General features: G+C 47.7%; 1 protein-coding gene and 1 long non-coding RNA gene across 2 annotated transcripts in view; one reads left to right on the top strand and one right to left on the bottom strand.

Annotated features, from left to right (window-relative positions):
* The window catches only part of LOC137541337 (uncharacterized), a 456,394-nt gene extending 450,480 nt beyond the window's left edge, over positions 1–5,914 (bottom strand). The window contains exon 1 of the long non-coding RNA XR_011025126.1: positions 5,891–5,914. This is a non-coding gene — a long non-coding RNA (uncharacterized lncRNA). The remainder of the gene's footprint in view (positions 1–5,890) is intronic.
* CACNG1 (calcium voltage-gated channel auxiliary subunit gamma 1) overlaps positions 4,269–11,146 on the top strand; it is a 93,343-nt gene continuing 86,465 nt past the window's right edge. The window contains exon 1 of the mRNA XM_068262587.1: positions 4,269–4,622. Coding sequence (XP_068118688.1) covers positions 4,382–4,622 — 241 coding nt within the window. The 5' untranslated portion in view covers positions 4,269–4,381. The remainder of the gene's footprint in view (positions 4,623–11,146) is intronic.

The following is an 11,146-nucleotide window of genomic DNA, read 5'->3' as shown; positions in this document are numbered from 1 at the left end:
AGTCAGAATCAGAATCAGTTTATTCGCCGAGTACGCTGTAGACGTACCCGGAATTGGTTGTGGTACACATGGCAGAGGCAGGAGAGCGTGATACATTTAAAGCATTCAAAACATTTAAAACATTTGAGACATTCACTAGTTTTAAGAGACAGAGCAGACATAAATGAGATTAGAAAGTGGGAACATATACATGTTACAGCATGCATGCCAGGCACTGAGAAGAGTACATTAGTCCTGGTAAAGGGTTGGTTAGTCCGTGATCAGGACTATAGGGGCCCAGATGCAGGGCCGAGCCTGGGCGGGTGCAAGGCACCCAGGCGCCTGCCTCTGAGAGGCGCCGCCTGGCCCCGCTCGCCCGGCCCCGCTCTCCCCCTGTGGCCGCCGCCGCCGCTTCAAGCTCCCTCCCTCTAGCCGCCGCGTCAGACCTCGCTCAGGCGGGCGGGCACTAGGACCTAGCACGCCGCACTGATATGCGGAAGTGACATCACTTCCGCATATACAGCGGGTGCGTCCGGCGCCCTTTTCCTGGTCGGGTCAACCGCTGATTGAGGTCTGACTGAAGCTGCTGAAAGGTGAGGGGGGAGCGGAGGAGGGAGCGGCGGGCGCGCTCCTGTCACTCACTAGCTATCCTGGGCACAGATACCACCTGGCTACCTATCCTGGGCACAGATACCACCTGGCTACCTATCCTGGGCGCAGATACCACCTGGCTACCTATCCTGGGCGCACACACCCCCTGGCTACCTATCCTGGGCGCACACACCCCCTGGCTACCTATCCTGGGCGCACACACCCCCTGGCTACCTATCCTGGGCGCACACACCCCCTGGCTACCTATCCTGGGCGCACACACCCCCTGGCTACCTATCCTTGGCGCACACACCCCCTGGCTACCTATCCTGGGCGCACACACCCCCTGGCTACCTATCCTGGGCGCACATACCCCCTGGCTACCTATCCTGGGCGCACATACCCCCTGGCTACCTATCCTGGGCGCACATACCCCCTGGCTACCTATCCTGGGCGCACATACCCCCTGGCTACCTATCCTGGGCGCACATACCCCCTGGCTACCTATCCTGGGCGCACATACCCCCTGGCTACCTATCCTGGGCGCACATACCCCCTGGCTACCTATCCTGGGCGCACATACCCCCTGGCTACCTATCCTGGGCGCACATACCCCCTGGCTACCTATCCTGGGCGCACATACCCCCTGGCTACCTATCCTGGGCGCACATACCCCCTGGCTACCTATCCTGGGCGCACATACCCCCTGGCTACCTATCCTGGGCGCACATACCCCCTGGCTACCTATCCTGGGCGCACATACCCCCTGGCTACCTATCCTGGGCGCACATACCCCCTGGCTACCTATCCTGGGCGCACATACCCCCTGGCTACCTATCCTGGGCGCACATACCCCCTGGCTACCTATCCTGGGCGCACATACCCCCTGGCTACCTATCCTGGGCGCACATACCCCCTGGCTACCTATCCTGGGCGCACATACCCCCTGGCTACCTATCCTGGGCACAGATACTCCCTGGCTACCTATCCTGGGCACAGATACCCCCTGGCTACCTATCCTGGGCACAGATACCACCTGGCTACCTATCCTGGGCGCACATACCCCCTGGCTACCTATCCTGGGCACAGATACCACCTGGCTACCTATCCTGGGCGCACATACCCCCTGGCTACCTATCCTGGGCGCACATACCCCCTGGCTACCTATCCTGGCGCACATACCCCCTGGCTACCTATCCTGGGCGCACATACCCCCTGGCTACCTATCCTGGGCGCACATACCCCCTGGCTACCTATCCTGGGCGCACATACCCCCTGGCTACCTATCCTGGGCGCACATACCCCCTGGCTACCTATCCTGGGCGCACATACCCCCTGGCTACCTATCCTGGGCGCACATACCCCCTGGCTACCTATCCTGGGCGCACATACCCCCTGGCTACCTATCCTGGGCGCATATACCGCCTGGCTACCTATCCTAGGCGCATATACCCCCTGGCTACCTATCCTGGGCGCATATACCCCCTGGCTACCTATCCTGGGCGCATATACCCCCTGGCTACCTATCCTGGGGACATATATCCCTGGCTATATATTCTGGGGACACTGTCTGTCATTATGTGCATTTACTGGTGAAAATCTCTCTTATGTGCATTTGCTGGTGAAAAGCTGTCTTCTTATGTGCATTTGCTGGTGAAAAGCTGTCTTCTTATGTGCATTTGCTGGTGAAAAGCTGTCTTCTTATGTGCATTTGCTGGTGAAAAGCGGTCTCTTGTTATGTGCATTTGCTGGTGAAAAGCGGTCTCTTGTTATGTGCATTTGCTGGTGAAAAGCGGTCTCTTGTTATGTGCATTTGCTGGTGAAAAGCGGTCTCTTGTTATGTGCATTTGCTGGTGAAAAGCAGTCTCTTATGTGCATTTACATGGGGAAAAGCTGTCTCTTGTTATGTGCATTTACATGGGGAAAAGCTGTCTCTTATGTGCATTTAGTGGGGAAATTTTGTCAGTAAAAATAATCTTTTGTCAGTAAATTTTTAGGTATTTGTCAGTAAAAAAATAACGTGAAAGGTTGGCAACACTGGCAGGCTGCGCGGCGCAACGGGAAAGATACAGGCAGCCCACCTCACGCTTGGGCTTGGCGGGGGGAGGAGCCTACGACAGCGAGAGTAGGGTGGCCGCAGGCAGCCATAAATACGCAGTGTGTGACTGCGTCGCACTCGCAGAGCCTCTCAGCCTGAGTCAGTCCAGAGACTAGCAGACTCGCAGGAAGCCAAAGCCAGCCAGGAGCAAGCCCATGGAAGAGGGGTAGGAATGGGGTATCACATGCATGCGGAAAGAGGTGGAAGGTGTGGGTGTGATTAGGCAGGACACTGGTGTGGTTATGTGGTTGGGCGCGGTAAATTTAACCACTCCCATAGGCGCCAGAGAAAATCTTGCACCCAGGTGCCAGGCACCCCAGGCTCGCCCCTGCCCAGATGGGCAAGTGTAGGAGAACAGCTTGAGGAAAGAAGGTGTTCCTGCGCCTTGTGGTTCTGGTGCGGATTGTTCTGAACCGACGGCCTAGTGGGAGTGGCTCAAAGAAGCGGCTGCCTGGGTGGGAGCGATCTTGTGCGATCTTGCAGGCTCTTTTCCTCAGTCTGGCGGTGTGGATGAGATCAAGGGGGGGCAGGGGCGTGCCGATGAGCTTTTCTGCAGCGCTAATTACTCTTTGTAGTTTATACTTGTCGCTAGCTGTTGCCCCCGCATACCAGACAATAATGGAGGAGCACAGGAACCTGAACTGAATACAATTATTTAATAAACACATGATATACTTGCAGATTCATATTACATACTTACCTTTCCATCTGTTCTTCTCGGAAACTCAACCTTTTCTTTTAACAACAATTTCTTCTAGGTCCGACAAGATTTTGTGAGAACTGAAATACATCAGTTGCTGTCGGTTAGAATTGAGAGTACCACTGATGTGCAGGGAAATGCCCATGTTTCCCTACAGATGAAGTAGGCAATATAAAATTTTAACAGTGTGCTGACCCGGAAGCGGTTATGGGGTCATCGCCATTTCTAAAATGGAGTACTGAAAATTCCATGAGTCAAAGTGGGAGAGTAGAAGAAGATTCATGAGTAGACTACATGGAAAGTAAATATGACGTGTGTTTGTTTATTATGACTTTTTAATTTTCAGTTCAGGTTTGCTTAAAGATCACTAAATTCTGAGAACTTATGTCAGTTTATGGTGCTGTTAGCCATCGGGTGACAAAGCAAGTAGCAGAATAACTCACTCCCGATATAATGCCTGCACAGGAAGTGGTCATGCTGTTTGTTTGTTTTTTTTGTTTTGTTTTTTTGCAGCAGGAAAATATAAGCAGAGCAAAGATACAATAACTTAATTTATCTTCACACATATATGGGCACAACAGGTCTTGTTTTAACATTTTAGCTTTTTTTTTAATTTATTTTTTTACTTTATTTTTCTTTACAGAAGTAAATATTTAGCAAAATTGTCAGTAAACATTTGGACTCCCACACACAGGCATGAAAAGGATGCAGCAATGTCGTTATTTGTTAAAGTAAGCCAAACTCTTACAGGCAGCAAAGCAGAACAACTCCCAATATGATGGTTAAGTGAAAGGAACGTCTTGTCTGAGTTTATGGAAAGCTCCAATAGCTCAGGGCCTGCTGGTAATGTGCGCTGACAGATCCCAACAGCTGTGGCCTGGAAGGCCTGTCCTGCCCCTTCTCAGAGCTCAGCCAAATATCCTCCACACTCACACATGCAGGAGAGCGTCTGGAGGGTGCCCCCCTGAAGACACAGAGACCACCAGGAGCCCATCAACCCCACCACCTCCACCATGCAGGAACTGAAAGCCCTGAAGATCAGGATTGCCTTCTCAATCACCCTGATCGGGGTGTCCTTGATGCTTGCAGCTGTCATGAGCAACCACTGGGCCGTCATGAGCCCCAAAGTGGACGATTTCTCCCAACCCTGCGAGGTGGCCCATTTCGGCCTCTGGAAATTGTGCACCAAGAGGATTTCCGTGGAGGGGAACGATGTCGTCAGCACACTGTGTGGCCCACTAAGTCTACCTGGAGGTAGGTCCTCTCTCTCCATTACCTTCTGGTTACATGTCTATATATAGATTACGTAATCCTCTCAGGAGCAGCTAACGTGAACCCGCGTGGAGGAACTATTGGAAAAGCAAGCTTAATGATCTGAGTACATCAGTGGGTGCCATGGGCGGGGGGTGCCTAAATGCATGCCCGCATAACTCCGCCAATGGGTTGGCATTCACTAGTTAAGGTAGCCATACACTGTACAATTTATTTGCTCAATTAGACATTTGATTAGAAAAAAATAGTCTAATCAATCGTACATTGAAGTGGATTTAAACGTTTGTGATCGGTATTGTCATCAATATTAGGGGTTAAGTGCATTTGAAAGACTGATCCGCATTGTTGGTCTTAGTCAGCCGTGTAATAATGGATTATAAAATATGGATCGACAGGGGCTTTACAATAGCCTAGGTGGCTGTGGGGGTCAGCTCCTCCTCCCCTCTCCCCATTCACATGTAAAGTAGCACAGGGAGTGGAGTTATACTCACCTGCACCAGCACTGCGGGTCTCTTCCATGCATCCCAGCTGCACACTCTCAGCAGCCGATCTCATGACCGATGCAAGTCACATTATCAGGAGCCAGCAAATGGCAATAGAGAGTGAGCAGCTGTGATGCATGGAGGAGACCCGCAGCGCAGGAGCAGGTGAGTATTCCTCAGCTCCCCTGCACTACTCTTCATGCGTGTCGGGGAAAGTGTGTGTGTGGGGGAAAGTGTCGGGAAAAGTGTGTGTGGGGGAGGGGTTTAGAGAGATCGGGTATGATGGGGAGGAGTTTGAATCCCATGTGACCCATGACAATTTGAATTTCAAAATCAAAATCTAGTGTTAATTGCAGAAATGGATATAAATAGTAGTTTTTGTCCACCACTGATGCTCACCTGCTTTTTTTTTGTGTAAGATTTGAAGGAGGTTAGCATCCACCAGGCCTCTGGTCTCTCTCCAGGCCCTAGGCAACTGCTTAGGTTTCCCTAATGGATGATCCAGCTCTGGCTAATTGAGCATGGCCGGGTTTAGATTTCTGCTTTAACATAAAAGCTCCAGGGCTGTCACCCTGATCCTAGCTTTGCCCGCTAGTCGGTGAGTAGCTAGAAGAAGCACGCAGGATGGGAAGTGACAGTTCTCAGACCGCATGATTATTCTACAAATATCAGTCACTGATCAGTCATTATTGCCACGTGGGTGAAGTCGGGTCGTATGACCGCCCCATAACTTGCACCTTTAAAAGTAATTTTAGCTGCAGCAGTTACCTTATTTCTGTCCTCGCTGGTTCCCGTTCTGTGAGTCATCTCAGACTTGCATAGTTAGTTAATCTAGGCAAACACATATCAATTTTCCCAGTCGTATTCAACTAATCTATTCAAGCGTGATGGAAATCTATTGCACACGTCATATCTCATCAACTTTTAACGGAGTGCAGTTTAGGGCAGTTTATTGAAGGAACGTGTGATCAGACATGTTGGATAATGTGTGTAAGTGGGCAGAGGTGGACTGGTGAAGAAGAATCAATGGCTGCACAGAGCTGCACAGCACTACAATCAGTAGCTGTACAATCAGTAGCGTAGCAGGGGGGTGAAGAGGTTGAGACTGCACCTTTGGGGCAGAGGGGCCCCCCTACAACCACAGTATTAGCTCTTTATTGGTCCTGTGCTGGTAATAACCAGTTCTATGGATGCTTTGAACAATAGTTATCATTAAACTGTTCTCCATCCTCTTCTTGCACCTCTGTGGTTGTCCTTGGCAGGTTTTGGCGCGCCGTATCAATTGTTATGTAGAGAGCTTGGGGTCTCCAATGTAAAACTCGCACTGAGGCCCATAGCTCCTTACCTATGCCACTATGTACAATGCCAACAGTCATGATCAACGCCCAGCAGGCCTCTGCTAAAGCATGATCAAGTGTGTAGTGTGATTGAATAATCAATCGTTTCCAGTTAATTTCACATCAGGAAGAGATTGCTTAGCCTATTACTGGGTCCTTGTTGGTTAGTGCATGCCTATCTTTACCTAGACATGAAAAGCTGATATACAGTGGCTTGCAAAAGTATTCGGCCCCCTTGAAGATTTCCACATTTTGTCATATTACTGCCACAAACATGAATCCATTTTACTGGAATTCCACGTGAAAGACCAATACAAAGTGGTGTACACATGAGAAGTGGAACGAAAACCATGCGCGATTCCAAACATTTTTACAAATAAATAACTGCAAAGTGGGGTGTGCATAATTATTCGGCCCCCTTTGATCTGAGTGCAGTCAGTTGCCTATAGACATTGCCTGATGGGTGCTAATGACTAAATAGAGTGCACCTGTGTGTAATCTAATGTCAGTACAAATACAGCTGTTCTGTGAGGGCCTCAGAGGTTGTCTAAGAGAATATTGGGAGCAACAACACCGTGAAGTCCAAAGAACACACAAGACAGGTCAGGGATCAAGTTATTGAGAAATTTAAAGCAGGCTTAGGCTACAAAAAGATTTCCAAAGCCTTGAACATCCCAAGGAGCACTGTTCAAGCGATCATTCAGAAATGGAAGGAGTATGGCACAACTGTAAACCTACCAAGACAAGGCCGTCCACCTAAACTCACAGGCCGAACAAGGAGAGCGCTGATCAGAAATGCAGTCAAGAGGCCCATGGTGACTCTGGACGAGCTGCAGAGATCTACAGCTCAGGTGGGAGACTCTGTCCATAGGACAACTATTAGTCATGCACTGCACAAAGTTGGCCTTTATGGAAGAGTGGCAAGAAGAAAGGCATTGTTAACAGAAAGCATAAGAAGTCCTGTTTGCAGTTTGCCACAAGCTATGTGGGGGACACAGCAAACATGTGGAAGAAGGTGCTCTGGTCAGATGAGACCAAAATGGAACTTTTTGGCGAAAATGCAAAACACTATGTGTGGCAGAAAACTAACATTGCACATCACTCTGAACACACCATCCCCACTGTCAAATATGGTAACACACCATCCCCACTGTCAAATATGGTGGTGGCAGCATCATGCTCGGGGGGTGCATTCAGCAGGGACAGGAGAGCTGGCCAGAGTTGATGGGAAGATGGATGGAGCCAAATACAGGGCAAACTTGGAAGAAAACCTTGTGGAGACTGCAAAAGACTTGAGACAGGGGCAGAGGTTCACCTTCCAGCAGGACAATGACCCTAAACATAAAGCCAGGGCAACAATGGAATGGTTTAAAACAAAACATATCCTGGTGTTAGAATGACCCAGTCAAAGTCCAGATCTAAATCCAATCGAGAATCTGTGGCAAGATCTGAAAACCGCTGTTCACAAACACTGTCCATCTAATCTGACTGAGCTGGAGCTGTTTTGCAAAGAAGAATGGGCAAGGATTTCAGTCTCTAGATGTGCAAAGCTGGTAGAGACATACCCTAAAAGACTGGCAGCTATAATCGCAGCAAAAGGTGGTTCTACAAAGTATTGACTCAGGGGGCCGAATAATTACGCACACCCCACTTTGCAGTTATTGATTTGTCAAAAAATGTTTGGAATGATGTATGAATTTCGGTCCACTCCTCATGTGTACACCACTTTGTATTGGTCTTTCACGTGGAGTTACAATAAAATGGATTCAGGTTTGTGGCAGTAATGTGAGAAAATGTGAAAAACTTCAAGGGGGCCGAATACTTTTGCAAGCCACTGTATATCTCAGGAGAGGACATAACAATCCCTCAGTGATAATCCTGGCCTCTTGGGGCAGTAGGTGACCCCACAGAGCCCATCCCATTCCAAAATAGTCCTTGGGAGTGCATCCAGTTCTATGCATTCCATTATTAAAGTGGGATGAAACTCCATATTAACTGAAACATTTAAATAAATCATCCAATAAGAAATTATTTATCTTACCTATCCTGGTAACAGTATAAATGGAAACCAGCAGAAATGTTTTCTTTTTTTTATAAGTGACATCACTTCTGCCACCTTTTTTTTTAACCCAGCTCAGTGTTCATTTACTGCTTATTTTACAGTTTTCTGTCCCTCCCACCGCAAACATCACCTAGAGAACAGGCTTGCATCCAGGGGCGTAGCATTAGGGGGTGCAGAGGTAGCAACCGCATCGGGGCCCTTGGGTTAGAGGGGCCCCCGAAGGGCCCTCCCTCAACTACAGTATTAGCTCTCTATTGGTCCTGTGCTCATAATGATCACTTCTATAGATACTTTGTATATTGGTAATCATTAACAAGCTGTTCCCCATCCCCTTCTTGCACCTCTGACACTGTAGTTGCCATTGGCAGATTTTGGTGCGCCGTATCAATTGTTATGTATAGAGTGCTTGGGGGGCCCCATTGTAAAACTTGCATCGGGGCCCACAGCTCCTTAGCTACGCCACTGCTTGCATCATTGTGTAAACTCTTCAAAGGGAGGGGGATTCAATTACCTTCTGGTCATAGTGTACTTATCTTATATAAAATGGGAAGTTTGTTATTTGCATTTTGAAATAAACTTATTACTGTTCAACACAGTTCAACAAAGGCAAACAGACCAGGTAAAAAAAAAAATAGGGCACCTATTTTAGAAAAAAAAAATCTGATCCTTACCATAGAGCAATTGTGTTAAAAGGCGGTTTAACAGTCATAGAATATCCCAAAAGCCATAAACTTCTGAAAAACAGACTTCAGTCCAGACTCTGCAAGCGTTTCTGTGCAGCATAAATATCCAATCAGATGGTTAATTTGTCATTTCTCACTCTCTTCAATCTACAATGGACACCCTCAACATCCAGTCCCTAATTTCTCGGAATCATAGAGTAACACTGTAAAAAAAAAGCATTCAAAGCCCATTACACTACCATGTGTTGAAGCGGGATTATCACCATAAAAATCAAATTTCAACAGCAACTGGTGTATTAAGTGATAGAGACGCTAATCCTGCATTCAAAACTTGCTAATTTTTTTCTGCTGTTATGGTTTGGAGTTATCACATACTTTAGGAGCACTGGCCCCAGTGCCAAAGAGTTGAATGCTGGGAGTTCTTTTTATTTAGAATATATTCCTCCTCTTCCATTTATTTCCTTGCCAGCTGCTTATCAGAAACACCCTCTGATCACTTGTGTTTACAAGCAAGGCTGAGGTGACTCAGTGATTGGATGTGTAAATAAAAAAAAAGACTCTGGGGAGGAGGACAGCTAATGAATACACAATGAGCAAGAGAAGGGATGGGGGGAAAAGAGTCAGAGAGGATATGATGTCAGCATTAGCTTGGCAAGATGGCCACTGCCTAGAATAGGATTTTCTGCTTTTCCTTTATAAAATTCACAGGAATCAGTACGTGGATAGCACAATACATCTGTTATGTAAGTATTTATCTACTTATATATATGTTTTTTTATTTCTAGGTTAGCATAGGTGTCGCTTGTTCTTTAAGTGATTATATGAACACCGTAAAACACCATAGATTGTGCTTACCAGGTTCTGTGGCTGCACCAATCACGGAGCAGCAAATGAGCTTATGTTTTTGCAGCCTCCGTTCCAACCTTTTAAAAATGGTAATACTATCATGTGCGCTTCCTGTTTATATGGTAAACTTGCGTTGGAGGAAAGATTGGGATTACACTCACAGGAGTACGGGCATGGATTATCCTACAATTAGATTGTGAGCTCCTCTGAGGGACAGTTAGTGACAAGACTATATACTCTGTACAGCGCTGCGAAAGATGTCGGCGCTATATAAATACTAAATAATAATAATAAACTCATATGACCATTTTGAGTAGTCATTGGAGCCGGTGAGTAACCGTGAGTGAGGGTGTGGTGGGGTTTCAGAAAATACTTTAGAGGACGCTCTGGAATCCTGGTTCTGATCCAGTTCTGAAACATGCCTGAGGAAGAAACTTAAAGTTTCGAAAGCTTGCAAAGAAATCTTGTACAATTAGTCATTAAATATATCATAGTAGCACCAAGCCACTTTGCGGACTATTTGAAATTTAAACCTGTGTGAACTACACAAACTTTGGCAGCGGTCTTCAGGGGCGTAGCAATAGGGGTTGCAGAGGTTGCGACCGCATCGGGGCCCTTGGGCCAGAGGGGCCCCAAAGGGCACTCCCTCAATTGCAGTATTCGCTCTCTATTGGTCCTGTGCTCATATTAATCACTTCTATAGATACTTTGAATAGTAGTAATCATTAACAAATTGTTCCCCATCCCCTTCTTGCACCTCTGACATTGTAGTTGCCATTGGCAGGTTTTGGTGCGCCGTATCAATTGTTATGTATAGAGTGCTTGGAGGGGCCCCATGTAAAACTTGCATCGGGGCCCACAGCTCCTTAGCTACGCCACTGGGTCTTGTGCTTGATATTTACAATCTAGAACCATACTGATTATCAGTGGCGTAACAATAGGCCCTGCAGCTCCTGCTCCCTCAGGGCTGACGCAGCCGCTAGAGCGAGAAGTCTGCGATGGAACGCACGGACGAAGGTATGTATCTGCCCGCCACTGCCCGCTGCCCACACACTGTAACTAGCTGGAGGGGAGCACAGAGGGAAGAGCCCCGAGG

Source organism: Hyperolius riggenbachi, chromosome 12 (assembly GCF_040937935.1).
Source record: "Hyperolius riggenbachi isolate aHypRig1 chromosome 12, aHypRig1.pri, whole genome shotgun sequence".
Lineage (NCBI taxonomy): Eukaryota > Metazoa > Chordata > Amphibia > Anura > Hyperoliidae > Hyperolius > Hyperolius riggenbachi.
The sequence above is the reverse complement of the archived record's forward strand: the minus strand, read 5'-3'. Positions and strand labels throughout refer to the sequence as shown.